Source organism: Tachyglossus aculeatus, chromosome 11 (genome assembly GCF_015852505.1).
Source record: "Tachyglossus aculeatus isolate mTacAcu1 chromosome 11, mTacAcu1.pri, whole genome shotgun sequence".
Classification (NCBI taxonomy): domain Eukaryota; kingdom Metazoa; phylum Chordata; class Mammalia; order Monotremata; family Tachyglossidae; genus Tachyglossus; species Tachyglossus aculeatus.
In genome coordinates, this window is record NC_052076.1 from 5,543,141 (window position 1) to 5,560,880 (window position 17,740).

Sequence of the window (17,740 nt, forward strand, 5' to 3'; positions counted from 1 at the left end):
GTCTCTATATGTTGCCAACTTGGACTTCCCAAGCGCTTAGTACAGTGCTCTGCACACAGTAAGCGCTCAATAAATACGATTGAATGAATGAATGTCAGGAGAAAGGGTGGTAAGCATGCCTACGATGTTAGTCGAGGCATGCGCAGCTCACTGTGGGCAGGGAATGTCTGTTACAGCGCTTTCGTTCATTCATTCGATCGCATTTACTGAGCGCTTACTGGATGCAAAGCACCTTACTAGGTGCTTGGCCGAGTACAATACTACAATAAACAGACCCATTCCCTGCCCACAACTAACTTACAGTCTAGAGACGAGTTACTCTCCTAAAGTGCTTAGCACAGTGCTCTGTACCCAGTAAGCGCTCAATAAATATGATTAAGTAAGTTCCCTTTCGGTAGGGATCAAGTCTACCTACTCTACTGTGAAAGACTCTCCCAAGTACTTAGTACAGTGCTCTGCACATAACAGGCGCTCAAAAAATACCACTGATCAATACAACATGACTCTTCCTTAACAGGAACGCGGAGTAGTGACTGTCTCTCAAAGACCCCGGGAGACCCCCGCCGTGAATAAAGATCATTTTTACTGTTGTAAAGACCAGTATTTCACCAAAAGGGGCAGCTTTGATATTAGACCGTACGCTTCCAGAGGACAGGGATTGAGTTTACCAAATCCGCTGTACTCTCCAGCGCTTAGCACACTGCTCCGCACATAGTACGTGCTCAACAAACACCTCTGACCGATTGGGCTGAACAAAAGCTCATCGAACCAGTCATTCGCTCCATGGGTCTCTCGCTCTTTACACTTGGCTAACGCGGAGAGTACGAGCCAAGGTTTAGCCGGAGAAGAGGCTAGTGAGGAGCTGTAAATCAGTTAATCAATCAATCGCATTTATTGAGCGCTTACTGTGTGCAGAGCACTGTACTAAGCGCTTGGGAAGTACAAGTTGGCAACATATAGAGACGGTCCCTACCCAACAGTGGGCTCACAGTCTAGACTGGACAATGACCTGAAAAATCCTGTGCCTGAGCTTGAATTTTTATGTAGTTGCCGGGGAAATTAGCTGCCATTGAAGAGTTCTGAAAAGGGGAAGGAAATGACCCAAAGAGACGGCCTTTTGGGAAAGAACCATCCAAACCGTAAGTCTTCCAGCTGTAGGCTTTAATCCAGTCTGGCAACAGACCATTCAGAGGGTTCTCAGACTGCAGGGAGATTGAAAATGTCTGCCGGATGACGGACCCATTGTACTCGCCCAAGCGCACGGTACCGTGCTCTGCACACCGTAAACGCTCAATAAATACGACCGATCGAACGAATGGGTGGGGACTTCCCACACTTCCAACCTGCACCGAGTCTCCAGACGCACTCACTTTAGGCGGCCTGTGCTTTTTCATCTCGACGAAGTCTTCGTCCTCCGATTCCGACGCCTGGCGGAACTGCAACGTGCCGGTGTTGATGTAAAATCCTCCGTATTTGGTCGTCAGGGAGGCGGGAACCAGTTCGTCGTACTGGACGGGGAAAGCGAGGCTCAGTGAAAACCCCACGTCTCCGAATGCTTTCTCATGAAATCGTTTTCCCCGCCACTCACCTCTGGCCCTTAGATATTAACTACAGCCCCGTTGCAAGGGACGGCCAGCGGGCTATTTATTCTACAGACCTGGGCATGGTCTTAATCCCCATTTTACAGATGAGGGAACTGAGGCACAGAGAAGTGAAGTGACTTGCTCTAAGTCACACGGCTGACAATTGGCGGAGCCGGGATTCAAACCCATGACCTCTGACTCCAAAGCCCATGCTCTGCTTTTTAGCAAACCTGTATTCATTCTCCACCTTAGTATACACCCTGGTTGTCATCTGTGATTTGGGGTACTTTCGTTTGTGTTATTCTCCCTACCTGTAATTTAATGCCTGTCTTCTCCCCACCGCGCCCTCCGTGAAATTGCAAACTGTGGGCAGGAATTCCATCTACCCACTCCACGACATTGTATTCACTCAATCGTATTTATTGAGTGCCTGTTGTGTGCAGAGCACTGTACTAAGCGCTTAGGAGAATACAACAATAAACAGCATACAGTCCGGGGATGGGGGACAGATAATATAAACTGTACTTTCCCAGTACTTAATACAGTGCTCTGCAATCGATCAACTAATGGTATTTATCGAGCACTGACTACGTGCAGGGCACTGTAATAAGAATTTGGGAGAGTTCAACACCACAGATTTCGCAGTCACGTTCCCGGCCCCTAACACGTTTACAGTCTACAGGACAGGCTTAGAGGAAGCACTCACATCAACAACTGGAATTTATTAAGTGCTTACAGTGTGCACAGCACTGTACTAGACGCTTAGTAAAGACCACTGACTGACTGATAGTTTTTGTGTCACTGGCCTTTGTTCTCGCTATCCCCGAGTCAAACCATATTCTTCCATATCCTAATGGAACCCTAGGGTCAGGTTTGATTTTGTTTTTGTTTGCTTTATTGCACTTCCCGAAGTATGGAAAAAGGAAGCCACTGGGTCTGACGGTGATGAGAAGAGTTGAGTCCCACCATCAATCCATCAACGGTATTTTTTGAGGGCTTACTATGAGCAGAGCGCTGTACTATGCGCTGGGGAGAGTGCAATACAAAAGAATTAGCAGTTACATTCCCTGCCCAATTAATGCTGCGTACTGAGCGCTGACTGGCCACAGAGCACTGTACTAAGCGCTTGGGAGAGTACTGTACAACAGAGGTGGAAGTCATGATGCCTGCCCTCAAGGAGAAGACGGACGTTAAATTACAGACAGGGGAAATGGGAGACGGGAAGGATACGTACTTAAGCGCTATGGGGCTGGGGCGAATATCAAGTGTTTAGGCAGTACAGATCCAAGTGTAATAATAATAATAACGGCATTTATTAAGCGCTTACTAGGTGCAACACACTATTCTAAGCGCTGGAGAGCTTAATAATAATAATAATAATAATAATAATAATGATGGCATTTATTAAGCGCTTGCTATGTGCAAAGCACTGTTCTAAGCGCTGGGGAGGTTACAAGGTAATCAGGTTGCCCCACGGGGGGCTCACAGTCTTAATTCCCATTTTACAGATGAGGGAACTGAGGCCCAGAGAAGTGAAGTGACTTGCCCAAAGTCACACAGCTGACAATCGGCGGAGCCGGCATTTGAACCCATGACCTCTGACTCCAAAGCCCGGGCTCTTTCCACTGAGCCACGCTGCTTCTCTAAAGAGAAGTGTAAAGATGAGGGACGGCAAATAGGGAAAATGAGAGGTTAGTTGGAGGTGGTCTCTTGGAGGACATGCGACTTTAGGGGGGCTGTGAAGAAATAAAAAACCCCCCTATGCCAACTGTTGCTATGTGATCAAGTCCTGTTGGGAGACGGGATGGAGAGCAGGCCATGAAATGGCTTGAAAGAGCCCCGTGAGCGATCGTGCCAAGTTGCCCACCAGACTGGTTCCTAGAGGAGCCGCTACTCTGGAGAACGTATGCACCCCCAGAGGGATGTCAGAGCGTGATGTTGACGTGTTAATCGCGAGAAGCGGTGTGGTCTAGTGGATAGAGCTCGGGCCTGGGGGCCGGAAGGACCTGTCACTGGCGCTGAGGGCTCGGGAGAACCAGGCTCACCCCACGTTAACTGTCGCCCTACATGCCAAGTTGCGGGGGAGAAGCCTAAGAACGACAACTTCTAGACTGTGAGCCCGCTGTTGGGTAGGGACCGTCTCTAGATGTTGCCAACTTGGACTTCCCAAGCGCTTAGTACAGTGCTCTGCACACAGTAAGCGCTCAATAAATACGACAATGAATGAATGAATATAATAATAATAATGATGGCATTTATTAAGTGCTTACTATGTGCAAAGCACTGTTCTAAGCGCTGGGGTAGATACAAGGTAATCAAGTTGTCCCACCTGGGGCTCACAGACTTAATCCCCATTTTCCAGATGAGGTAACTGAGGCCCAGAGAAGTGAAGTGACTTGCCCAAAGTCACACAGCTGACAAGTGGCGGAGCCGGGATTTGAACCCATGACCTCTGACTCCAAAGCCCGGGCTCTTTCCACCGAGCCACGCTGCTTCTCTAATGAATGCATGTGAACTCTACGGGCAGCTAGCATCTGGTCTGCCACACCAGCACACGGTACGTAGGCCTTTTCACGCCTGCGGCACGGCTCACCCGGCCCCATCCGCAGCCTCACTGCCCATGACGTTACTTCGGTGGGCGACGATCATCTCCCTCAACCCCGCAATCACACATCTGTGCACTGTCTAACTGGGTGCAAGCAGAGCGAAGCAGCAGGGCGTACCGGATCAAGCACGAGTCTGGGATTTAGAAGGACCTGAGTTCTAATCCCTGCTCTTGCCACTTTTCATTCATCCAATCGTATTTATTGAGCGCTTACTGTGTGCAGGGCACTGGATTAAGCGCTTGAGAAGTACAAGTCGGCAACATATAGAGACGGTCCTGACCCAACAGCGGGCTTACGCTTGTCCGCCGTGTGGCCTTGGGTAAGTCACTTCACTTCTCTGGGCCTCAGCTACCTCATCTGACAAATGGGGATTAAGACTGTAAACCCCCTATGAGACAGGGACTGTGTCCAACCTGCTTAGCTTGTACCTCCCCCAGTGTTGAGTACAGTGCCTGGCACATAGTAAGTGCTTAACAAAGACCATTTTTTAAAAAGTACCATAAAAAAAAAACCCAAACAGGCCTTCTCGCCAAGGATTTTTCTTTTTCCATGCCACTGCCGCAATATGCTTTATGAATGCTCACACACACCCCCGCTTTACCCTCATGTCACCCTTTCATTCATTCATTCCATCATATTTATTGAGCGCCTACTGTGTGCAGAGCACTGTACTAAGCGCTTTGGGAAGCACAAATTGGCAACATCTAGAGATGGTCCCGACCCAACAACGGGCTCACGGTCTTGAAGGGGGAGCCAGGCAACAAAACAGAACACGTGGACAGGCGTCAAGTCAGCAGAACGAATAGAAATAAAGCTAAATGCACATCATTAACAAAAGAGAATAGAATGTACAAGTAAAATAAATGGAGTAATAAATCTGTACAAACATATATACAGGTGCTGTGGGGAGGGGGAGGAGGAGAGGAAAAGGGGGCACCACACACCGTGAGAATCGTCTTTCGGGGTTTATGCCCCAGTTATCCCCGTCATCCCTCAGAGAAGAGTGAGCAGAGGGTGGAGGGTAGGGTGAGGGCATCTTTGGTGTCCAGCCCTCCTGGTCGAGGGAGCTATGCAGCGCTTAGAACAGTGCTTTGCACATAGCGAGCGCTTAACAAATACCATCATTATTACTAAAAGAGAGGGCGAGGGAAGCTTGCCAGGGAATGGAGAGCCGGGGCGGGGTGCGGGGGGAACGCTTTCTCGCCTAAGGAGGTAACTCACAAGCAAATAATCGGAAGAGAATCAGATGAGTTAACCAACTATAGAGAAGCAGTGTGGCTCAGTGGAAAGGGTAATGGGCTTTGGAGTCAGAGGTCATGGGTTCAAATCCCGGCTCTGCCAATTGTCAGCTGTGTGACTTTGGGCAAGTCACTTCACTTCTCTGGGCCTCAGTTCCCTCATCTGTAAAATGGGGATTAAGACTGTGAGCCCCCCGTGGGACAACCTGATCACCTTGTAACCTCCCCAGCGCTTAGAACAGTGCTTTGCACATAGTAAGCGCTTAATAAATGCCATCAAAAAAAAAAAACAAAAAAAACCAAAACAAAACTATTGGTATTCGCTGAGCACTTACTGTGTGCTGAGCACTAAACTACGTGCCCCACAGATCTAAAGTGAAAACTGGAAAATGGTGTTGATTTCATCTCAAACTCTCTTGCATCCCTCTAGACTACAGGCTCATTAAGGGAGGGCGATGCATCTGCTAATTGTTGCGTCCTCCTCTCCCAAGCGCTTAGTACAGTGCTTAAAAGTAGCGTGGCTCAGTGGAAAAAGAGCTCGGGTTTTGGAGTCAGAGGACATGGGTTCAAATCCCGGCTCCGCCAATTGTCAGCTGTGTGACTTTGGGCAAATGACAATTTCTCTGTTCCCTCATCTGTAAAATGGAGATGAAGACTGTGAGCCCCACGTGGGACAACCTGATCACCTTGTATCCCCCCCAGCACTTAGAACAGTGCTTTGCACATAGTAAGTGCTTAACAAATATCAACATTATTATTATTATTACAGTGCTCTGTCCACACACTGAATCAATACCACCGCTTGTCTCATCGATCCCGTCGTCCGGCCCAGGGTGGAGAATGCGAAACGCCAGACTGTCTGATCTTTGGGCTTCCGTTCCCGCCAAACCCAACGAATTCCTCGCCCGCCGTGCCGGCGGCGTTCCGGGCGCCCGGGGCGGGAGCAGGGGGTGTCAACCCACTTACCGCCTCGGAGTTATCGATGAACGGATCCGTCTCATCGTAGCCAAAGCCTATGTCGATCAGGTCCTGCAGGCGATCTTTCCGGTGCTTGCGCGGTTTGCCTCCCTGAAAGAAAAACAGGGATACACCCAACAGTTTAGCCCGCGTGCCGCTGGCATGAGGGAAAGACCCCAAAATCCGGAGGCTCCACAGGGATTGAAGGAGTTGTTTCCCCGTAACCCTGCTACATCTCCTGCTCACCGGCACTACGGACAGGGAATGTGCCTGCTTATTGTTGTATTGTACTCTTCCCAAGCGCTTAGTACAGTGCCCTGCATACAATAAGCATTCAGTAAATACGAGTGAACGAACGAATGAATGGCACCGGGGCTATCATCATCATCAATCGTATTTATTGAGCGCTTACTGTGTGCCGAGCACTGTACCAAGCGCTTGGGAAGTACAATTTGGCAACGTATAGAGACAGTCCCTACCCTACAGTGGGCTCACAGTCTAAAAGGGGGAGACAGAGAACAAAACCTAACATACTAACAAAGTAAAATAAATAGAATAGATATGTACAAGTAAAATAAATAGAGTAATAAATATGTACAAACATATATCCAGGTGCTGTGGGGAAGGGAAGGAGGTAAGATGGGGGGATGGAGAGGGGGACGAGGGGGAGATGAAGGAAGGGGCTCAGTCTGGGAAGGCCTCCTGGAGGAGGAGAGCTCTCAGTAGGGCCTTACGGAGAAACTATTTGAGCACGTGAGAATTACAACGCCCCATGACGATTCAGTTTATCTATGGGTAACAAATACATATTTTTTAAAATGCTACTTGTCTGGTGTTACTGAGAGCCAAGCGCTTTTCTAAGGATTGGGGTAGATACAAGGTAATCAGTTTGGACACAGTCCATGTCCCACATAATAATAATAATGATGATGGCATTTATTGAGCACTTACTATGTGCAAAGCACTGTTCTAAGCGCTGGGGAGGTTACAAGATGATCAGATTGTCCCATGGGGGGGCTCACAGTCTTAATCCCCATTTTACAGATGAGGGAACTGAGGCACAGAGAAGTCAAGTGACTTACCCAAGGTCACACAGCTGACAGTTGGCAGAACTGGGACTAGAACCCAGCTCCTTCTGACTCCCAGTCCCAGGCTCTATCCAGTAGGTCACATGAGCAGCGTGGCTCAGTGGAAAGAGCTCGGGCTTTGGAGTCGGAGGTCATGGGTTCAAATCCCGGCTCCACCACTTGTCAAGCTGTGTGACTTTGGGCAAGTCACTCCACTTTTCTGGGCCTCAGTTACCTCATCTGTAAAATGGGGATGAAGACTGTGAGCCCCCCCATGGGACAACTTGATCATCTTGTAACCTCCCTAGCGCTTAGAACAGTGCTTTGCACATAGTAAGCGCTTAATAAATGCTATCATTATTATTATTATTATTATGAGCGCCTACTAAGCGCTGGAGAGAGTATAAGCCATCAGAGGTGGTAGACACATCCCTTGCCCATAACGAGAAGCAGCGTGGCTCAGTGGAAAGAGCACAGGCTTTGGAGTCAGAGGTCAGGGGTTCGAATCCCGGCTCCGCCAAATGTCTGCTGTGTGACCTTGGGCAAGTCACTTAACTTCTCTGAGCCTCAGTTACCTCATCTGTAAAATGAGGATTGAATGTGAGCCCCACGTGGGACAACTTAATCACCTTGTATCCGCCCCAGCGCTTAGAACAGTGCTTTGCACATAGTAAGCGCTTAACAAATGCCATTATTATTATTATTATCTGGGTTCTAGGTTCGGCTCTCCCACTTGTCAGCTGTGGGACCTTGGGCAAATCGTTTCATTTCCCTGTGCTTCTGTTACCTCATTTGTAAAATGGGGATTCAGACTGTCAGCCCCATGGAGAAGCAGCGTGGCTCGGTGGAAAAGAGCCCGGGATTTGGAGTCAGTGGTCATGGGTTCAAATCCCGGCTCCTCCACTTGTCAGCTGTGTGACTTTGGGCAAGTCACTTCGCTTCTCTGGGCCTCAGTTACTTCATCTGGAAAACGGGGACTGTGAGTCCCCCGTGCGACAACCTGATCACCTTGTATCCCCCCAAGGCTTAGAACAGTGCTTTGCACATAGTAAGTGCTTAATAAATGCCATCATCATTATTATTATTATATGGGACAGGGACTGTGTCCAACGTGATTAGTCTGTATCTAGCCCAGCACTTAGTACAGTGCCTGGCACATAGTAAGCGCTTAACAAGTACCACAAAAACAAATTAAATGAGCAACCCGTCTAAGATGAAACCAATCCACCACAAAAATAAATAAAACGAACAACCAGTCTAAGATAAAACCAGTCCACCAGTGACTTCTGGAGGCCACGAACTGTTTGGGAATGGTTGCCGGCCAGACTCATCGGCTCCCCAAAACCCCAATGAACCCCGCAGCGTGGCTCAGTGGAAAGAGCCCGGGCTTTGGAGTCAGAGGTCGTGGGTTTGAATCCCGGCTCCGCCACATGTCTGCTGTGTGACCTTGGGCGAGTCACTTCACTGCTCGGAGCCTCAGTGACCTCATCTGGAAAATGGGGATGAAGGCTGTGAGCCCCATGGGGGACAACCTGATCACTTTGTAGGCCCCCCCAGCGCTTAGAACAGTACTTCGCACATAGTAAGCGCTTAACAAATGCCATTATTATTATTATTATTATTATTATTATTAGCAAATCAATGAAGCAATCCATGTCCAAGGGCTTGGTTAACTGCACCTCACAAGCAGGGGAACGTGAGCCAGAAGCCTGGCACATTCGCACGGTCACAGTCCCAGGGAACGGGGGCGAGAAGAGGCTGCAGATCTTCGACGCTAATTAAGTTTGGAAAAACCTCGAAGAGGGGCCCTGCGCGGCTCGGTGAAGGGAGGTCAGTTTCCTAGATTCCCGGGGGAAAACCTCATCCGCCTCGGATACCTATTTAGCGCCTTATTAGGGAAACCTGCCTATGCGGCCTTTTGTTTCGATGGGAAAAAAGGCAGTGCGTTCCAGCCTCCTCCGCCAAATTCCCCAATGCCTCTATCCATTCATATATTCATGAAGATTTATGTAAATAAGCCCATATGTGTGCAGGCTGGTTATTAATTTTCATAAGACTACATAAAAACGATGGCATTGGGCAGCTGAACTCTATGAGGCACGCGGTCTTTGTCCACTGACTTTTCGGGGCTTTTATTTTCCACCCCCGATTCTTCAGAAAAAGATAATCTGTATTCGTGATATCTGGGGTCAAAGAACACCACCATTTAGGTGTGTGTGGGATGACAGAAATGGATTTCTGTAACTGTAAAGCCTTTAAGCGTCCAATGCCCAGCTTTTTATCTCGGGCAAGACGGTGATGGGTCTGTGGGGGCGGGAGGAGAGAGAGAAGACATTAACCATCTTGGGAGTGGACGGAGCATTTATTCTGCCAAAGAACAGGGCTGCCATCCTGATTGCAGGGGCCGTGTTTCCACCTTCGAGGCTGGTAGGAGGGAGCACTGATAGACAGGGCTGGTGACCAGTCAGCGGGGCGGGAGGAAAGGTCAGTGGGCACTGGGAAGGCTTTGTCTCTGCCGGGACAAGAAGGAAAGAGGACGTTTTTTCTTCCGATCGGTCAGGTTGCTCGGAGGAGAGGAGAAAATAAAGCCTGGAGTAGTGCAGGCCCGGGCAGAGACACAGTTTAGAGAGGGGAATACACGTGCCTTTTTTCATATTTGTGAAGAGATTTACTTATTCTGCACCTGGGGGAAGCAGCACGGGTTAATCAATTGTATTTATTGAGCACTTACTGTGTGCAGAGCACTGTACTAAGCGCTTGGGAATACAAGTTGGCAACATATAGAGACGGTCCCTACCCAACAGTGGGCTCACAGTCTGGGGGAAGAGGAAGCCTCTGTTTCACAACAGAGTTGTGACGGTACTAACTTTCCTATTTTTAATGCATTTGGGATGGAAATTACTTTTTATGCTATTTGTTGAGCGCTTACTATGTGCCAGGCACTGTACTAAGTGCTGAGGAAAAGAAACACGAGACAATCAGCTTGGATTGTCCCTCTCCATCCCCCCCATCTTACCTCCTTCCCTTCCCCACAGCACCTGTATATATGTTTGTACATATTTATTACTCTATTTATTTATTTATCTTACTTGTACATATCTATTCTATTTATTTTATTTTGTTAGTATGTTTGGTTTTGTTCTCTGTCTCCCCCTTCTAGACTGTGAGCCTGCTGTTGGGTAGGGACTGTCTCTATGTGTTGCCGACTTGTACTTCCCAAGTGCTTAGTACAGTGCTCTGCACACAGTAAGCGCTTAATAAATACGATTGATTGATTGGATCCATTCCCTGTACCACATGGTGCTCACCGACTAAGTCAGAAGGAGATGGATTTCATTCCCATTTATACAGATGAGGTAACTGAGGCATTGAGGAGTGAAGGGACTTGCCCAAGGTCTCCCAGCAGACAAGTGGCGGAGCTGGGATTAGAACCCAGGTCCTCTGACACCCAGGCCCGGGCACCTTCAACTAAACCACGCTGCTGAATGGCTGAGCAAGACGGATCTTTTTCCAACCTGACACCTTCAAAAGAGAAGCAGCGTGGCTCAGTGGAAAGAGCCTGGGCTTTGGAGTCAGAGGTCATGGGTTCAAATCCCGGCTCTGCCAATTGCCAGCTGTGTGACCTTGGGCAAGTCACTTCACTTCTCTGGGCCTCAGTTACCTCAACTGTAAAGTGGGGATGAAGACTGTGAGCCCCCTGTGGGACAGCCTGATCACCTTGTATCCTCTCCAGCGCTTACAACAGTGCTTTGCACACAGTAAGCACTTAATAAATGCTATCATTATTATTATTATTCATAAAGAGTGCAGAGTGAAAACGTAACTACTCTACATGGGCTACATAAAGTAGTGATCACATGGACCTTTTGTTCACCGTATGTGACTTTCGATAGCCTAACTTGGACATGATCGTTGCCTGTGCTGGCTTCTGGGTTCTCTGCCTCTGCTGCCGGGTGCTCCAAGTCAAATGTCCTAAGACCATTATATCCCCCAGGAGCAGAAAGGTGGAAAAAGAACCCTCCTTCATCCGGAAAAATCCCCACAAAATGTCAAAACTGGCGACGAACGCCGGCGGATTAAAGGAGGGACAGATTAAAACACTGCTCGATGTGAGTCTGTGACCCGGTCATTTCCGAAGGTGAAGTGTTTAGGGAATAATAATAATGATGGCATTTATTAAGCGCTTACTGTGTGCAAAGCACTCTTCTAAGCACTGGGGAGGTGACAAGGTGACCGAGTTGTCCCATGTGGGGCTCGCAGTCTTAATCCCCATTGTACAGAAGAGGTAACTGAGGCCCAGAGAAGTTAAGTGACTTGCCCAGAGTCACACAGCTGACAACTGGCCGAGTTGGGATTAGAACCCATGACCTCTGACTCCCGAACCCGGGCTCTTTCCTCTGAGCCACACTGCTTCCTAGGGAAAGGATCTGCCCGCCCCGCGAACCAAATGGAAGGTCTGAATCGCTGGGTGAAATGTATGAAAAAGAAACTGAAGTTTGGGTCTAACCGGGCGAGGAGAAAATGATTAACCCGGTCGAGGGAGGAAGCGCCGTCCTTGCTGACCTCATCCCGTGCTCCTGGGAGGCCATAGGAGACGGGGACTTCCTTGCTCCTTGCGGAACAAAACGGTTTCTGCAAGGGGTAGCGTTCCTGGGACTCGATCCTGTGACTCACAGGGGAAGCCCGGCTCTGACCTTGTTGTCCCAGACTCCGGGGTGAGGAGTTGGGGAGCCCTGCAAGGCCGGCCCAAGCGATAACTGGGGGAGCCATTTCCTCAGACGCCCTTTGCTAGTTGAGAACTGCTCAACCAGAGCCCGACATGGGTCAACCCCATCACCTTGTAACCTCCCTAGTGCTTAGAACAGTGCTTTGCACATAGTAAGCTCTTAATAAACGCTATTATTATTATTATTATTCCCTAAACACTTCACCTTCGGAAATGACCGGGTCACAGACCCACGTCGATTGCAGCCAGGTAGCAATCCTTCCCCCGTCCTTGTATGACTGCCTCTTTTTACCCTAACCGCTCCAAGAGTTCTTTCTTTTTTTTCCCCCCTTGGGCTTTTCCGCATTTTTAGACTGTGAGCCCACTGTTGGGTAGGGACTGTCTCTATATATTGCCCATTTGTACTTCCCAAGCGCTTAGTACAGTGCTCTGCACATAGTAAGCGCTCAATAAATACGATTGATGATGATGATGATAAAAAGATTGCCGACCCTTGGCCCAGCAGGTATGAACTCTTAGTAGCAACTTTCCACCCCAGCTACTCATTTTTTTTTTCTTTTGGCTTTTCTGCCCAAAAAGATTGCCGCCACTTGGTCTTTCAGGTATGAATTCTAGAAGCAACCTTCCACCCTAACTGCTCAAAGATTTTTTTCTGCCTTTTTTTTTTTGGCTTTTCTGCCCAAAGAGATTGCTGACCTTTGCTCTATCAGGTATGGACTCAAAAAGCAATAACGCCACAGACTTTCTCGGGGTCTTAGAACTCCTTTGGATGCCCGTTTTTACCAGCCAAAGACTTCAGCGCTCCATAAAACAGGGCTCGTGGGGATGAAACGATAAGATGTGCTCGAAAAAACAATTCAGCAACATTTCCTCTGAACAAAGTAAAAGAAAACCAAACTAGGCAGAAGACGGCTTTGAGCAACATATTTACCAACTTCAAATAGGACATCCTAAAAATACGAATCGACCATAACCCCAATAATTCTTAGGAGAACTGGGGGTACATCACACAATAATAATGACACTCATTAAGCACTTACTATGTGCCAAACTGCACTAAGTAATGACATTCGTTCAGCACTTACTATGTGCCAAACACTGCACTAAGTGCTGGGATAGGTATGAGAAAATCAGGTCAGAGACAGTCCCTGTTCCACATGGGCGCTCACAGTCCAAATAGGAAGAAAACTGGCACTGAATTTCCATTTTACAGATGAGGTAACAGAGGCCCAGAGAAGTGAACTGACTTCAGGAGGAACCCAGGAGGTCCCCTGCCTCTCAGGCCCACGGGAAGAGCTCTTTCCACTAAGCCATGCTGCTTCCCACATCCAGAGAAGCAGCGTGGCTCAGTGGAAAGAGCCCGGGCTTGGGAGTCAGAGGTCATGGGTTCGAATTCCAGCTCCGCCACTTGCCCGCTGTGTGACTTTGGGCAAGCCACTTCTCTGTGCCTCAGTTCCCTCATCTGTAAAATGGGGATGAAGCCTGTGAGCCCCATGTGGGACACCCTGATAACCCGAGTGCTTGGCACGTAGTAAGCGCTTAACAAATACCATCATTATTATCCGGATTCAGGGTTGATACTGAGGCAGTTCTAAGTGGGAGAGGAGATCACCTTAGCCCATGTCCTGCCTAATACTGATGGGGCGGAGAACCCGAGGTTATCTCTGTCTCCTCTATCCTCACTGGAGAGCATGGAGGAATCCTATTTTAGCTCCTTTCCCAACCCCTACCGGAGCAACAACGATCGGCTCACCCCGCTTTCTGTGACAGACAGCCCAGGAGAAGGGTTCCTATGGCTCTTTTCCCTGTCCTCCTTCCCATATCTAAACTGCAGAGAACCCAAGTTCAAAGCTGACTTGGGGAACTCACCCACGGGGAGCCCTTGCTGGTTTCCGAGAATACCTGTGGGTTATCATATTATATTCTCCCAAGTGCTTAGGACTGTGCTCTGCAGACAAGAAGCGCTCAATAAATACTAGTGATTGACTGGGACTCTAACCCACCTTGCTTTCTACAGTCTGGGGCTTCTAGAGAGATCCGACTTCCTTCATCTCTTAAAAAAAGAATCTTCTGAATCACCGAGTTGGTGGGGAGAGGGGTTAGGTTCCCCAGTCCTAACTCCTATCAATGACGCGGTGGCTCGGAAGACACCTGCCTGGAGAAGCAGCATGGCCTTAGTGGTCAGAGCACAGCCCCGGGAGTCAGAAGGACCTGGGTTCTAATCCCGGCTCCACCACTTGTCTGCTGTGTGACCTTGAACAAGTCACTTTACTCCTCTGGGCCTCAGTGACCTCATCTGTAAAATGGGGATTAAGACTGTGAGCCCAATGTGGGACAGGGACTGTGTCGACCTGATTACCTTGTATCTACCCCAACGCTTAGCACAGGGCCTGGCACACAGTAAGTGCTTAGAAAATACCACAATTATCATTATTATTATCATTAAGACACAGTTGTCTCCTTGTATCTACCCCAATGCTTAGCACAGGGCCTGGTACACAGTAAGCGCTTAGAAAATACCACAATTATCATTATTATTATTAATATTAAGACACAGTCGTCTAGCACGGCATTTTCCAAAAGACAACTTCTGTGCTTTGAAGGGTTTACTGCATTGAGAAATAAAATGACCTGCTCAAAGAATAACCTGTGAACCCAAGGGTGACAGGGCAGTTGGAACCATCCCAAGCCAGAATCCCAACAACCCAGAGAATACATGGATTGTCCTGACTACAGGACGGCAGAGAGATAGCTAGGGTTTGCTTGATGTTGTTGAATTTTGAAACTGTGGGATGTTTTGAAAACAGTCCATACTGACGGGCAGAGTACACAATTAAACCCAAAAAGCAATAACCAACATTACAAAGGCTGTCTCCAGTTCATTTTCCAGCCAATATTCTCGATCACTGACGCTTCCGTCCAATGGCTGCGGAAGCTAAATAGCTGGCTGTGACCTGATCATTCAGTAATCACCCCTCCGGAACACACTCTAAAATATCGGCGCCAACAATGAGCCATTCACAAAATACTTTGGCTGGTGAGGCTTTTAAAGGAAATCATTTCAGTGAACTGGAAGAGATCACCTGCCTTTCTGGCGTCTTCCAAGTGATAATCAGACCTTAATCAATACCAACTTCTTACAAGAGATGCTGAAAGAAAATTTCCTTCCTTGGAATGATGCAGAATGAGAAGCAGTGTGGCCTAGTGACAGAAGGCCCTAGGTTCTAATCCTGCCTCCGCCACTGTCTGCTGTGTGACCCTGGGCGACTCATTTCACTTCTCTGGGACTCAGTTACCACATCTGTAAAACGGAGATTAAAACTGTCAACCCCAAATGGAATATGGACTGTGTCCAACCTTGCAGCTACTCCAATTACAGTGCCTGGCACATAGAGCTTTACAAATACCACGAGAAATATGATTCATTCTGAATGAAGAAATCATTTGGGAACGAAAGGGGGAAAAAAGACAATCAAGAAAGTTGGTCTCCCTCTTCTAAGGAGAGGAAGGTGAAGATCGAGTTTGCCAACTATTTGTTTCTCATAGTGACTCGCCTTGTTGCTGTTTAAAGCACATATTTTGCATTTGCAATCGACGAGGACCCAAAATTCTTTGTGACTCTGTGATGTGGAATTTGGGGACGAGGGCCAACCACAGCAGAAGAGTAAATACAATTAAAGGGCTCGGTAAGGGGCTTCACAAGCATCCAGAAGCCTCCTTGATTGTCGCCTTTCAGCAGACAAGCAGCAGTTGTGTGTCTACATGTTTTGTTTTGTTGTCTGTCTCCCCCTTCTAGACTGTGAGCCCGCTGTGGGGTAAGGACCGTCTCTACATGTTGCCGACTTGTACTTCCCAAGCGCTTAATATAGTGCTCTGCACACAGTAAGCGCTCAATAAATACAACTGAATGAATGAATGGACGCTAAAGGGAGGCAGGTGGGGAAAGGCTGACTGGAAAGTGCCTTGCCTCATGGGGATCTGATTACACCCCGATATATCCAATTTTACAATTTCCAAGCACTGTAAAAGGATGTTTTCAGTGTTCCCATGCTTGTTTTGTTAAAACAATCATACGGCTTTGTGGCTGGGAAAAGAAAAAATATCCAAGATACTGAGTAGCTGTGGTCTAGGGTGACAGCTATTGTCCTAATCCCCCAACTTTTCTGGGCCTCAATCCTCTCATCTGTAAAATGGGGGTGAAGACTGTGACCTGACTGATTGATTGGGCTCCCTTCGCCTTCCTGCTCTTCTTTCAGTGTCAACACTTTTACCAATTAATTATTGGTAATTAATCTAGAGAATTAATCTAGAGAACTGAAAATCGTTCATCTCCCAATGATTTCATAAGTATTTCCTACAATTAGCCCTGGCAAATAAAATCAGATTGCAATTCGTTTTTCTGAAATGGCTCAAAGACTACCCTACAGACTTACCCGAATGAATCTCTATTTTCGCAGCACGTAAGATTCCTGAAGCCTATCTTTATATCTGAGTGCTGACTTTTGTGAATGAAATGCGTATCAAACACGAAAGTACTTTAGGTAGGAAAAAAAAAAAAGGGACTGAGGTTCTCGCCCCAGTGAAGTTACATCGATCACACCCAGCGGTTCTCTGGTTAGCCCGCCCTGCAATCACAGGGCCTACTGGTTCACTTAACCCTCTCCATATAAAAATCAAATGGGATCTCTCTATTTCCCCATTTTATATCAGGCGACCCTATTCTTTGAAGACTAGATTCACCCTGGGGTTGCGGGGGGGAGGGCAAGTTTCACCTTCTGGCCCCAACGTGGTATCTCCCCCCTTCTCCAGATGGAACGGATAAATTAGGCACTGAATGATCTGAGATTTCAAAATCCCTCCTCTTCCTCCTTCTCTTGATTCACCTGACTCAAAGTTTTCCTGCAGCCGCTCTTTTCTCCTCAGGGCTTAGTACGGGGCTCTGCATGCAGTTAAGCGTTCAATAAATGGTTGACTGATTCCTGACGTCATACCACTGATGCCATGCTAACCAATTTACGCTCTCCTCAGCCTGCTCTCTCTCCATCCACAATAATCACCTGCTGGAAAGTACCTGATGTAACTCCTAAAAATATGAGAAGCAGTGTGGCTCAGTGGAAAGAGCCCGGAGGTTTGGAGTCAGAGGTCATGGGTTCAAATCCCAGCTCTGCCAACTGTCAGCTGGGTGACTTTGGACAAGTCACTTAAGTTCTCTGTGCCTCAGTTACCTCATCTGTAAAATGGGGATTAAGACTTTGAGCCCCCCGTGGGACAACCTGATCACCTTGTAACCTCCCCTGCACTTAGAACAGTGCTTTGCACATAGTAAGCACTTAATGAATGCCATTATTATTATTATTATTATTATCCCAGTGTTTTCTCCTAACTGGGTCTCTTAATCAGTGGTATTTACTGAAAGCTTACTATGTGCAGAGAATGCACTGTTTCACAGAGTAATGCAATAAAATTATGAGCAGCAGCACAGTTTAGTGGAAAGAGCCTGGTCTTGGGAGTCAGAGATCTTGGGTTCTAATCCTGGCTCCGCCACTCGTTTGCTGTGAGACCT

General features: G+C 47.9%; 1 protein-coding gene across 1 annotated transcript in view; it reads right to left on the minus strand.

Annotated features, from left to right (window-relative positions):
• Window positions 1-17,740, minus strand: part of UBN2 (ubinuclein 2) — an 86,116-nt gene that overhangs the window by 45,135 nt on the left and 23,241 nt on the right. The window contains 2 exon segments of the mRNA XM_038754458.1: window positions 1,371-1,508; window positions 6,394-6,495. Of these exon segments, the coding sequence (XP_038610386.1) occupies window positions 1,371-1,508; window positions 6,394-6,495 (240 nt within the window).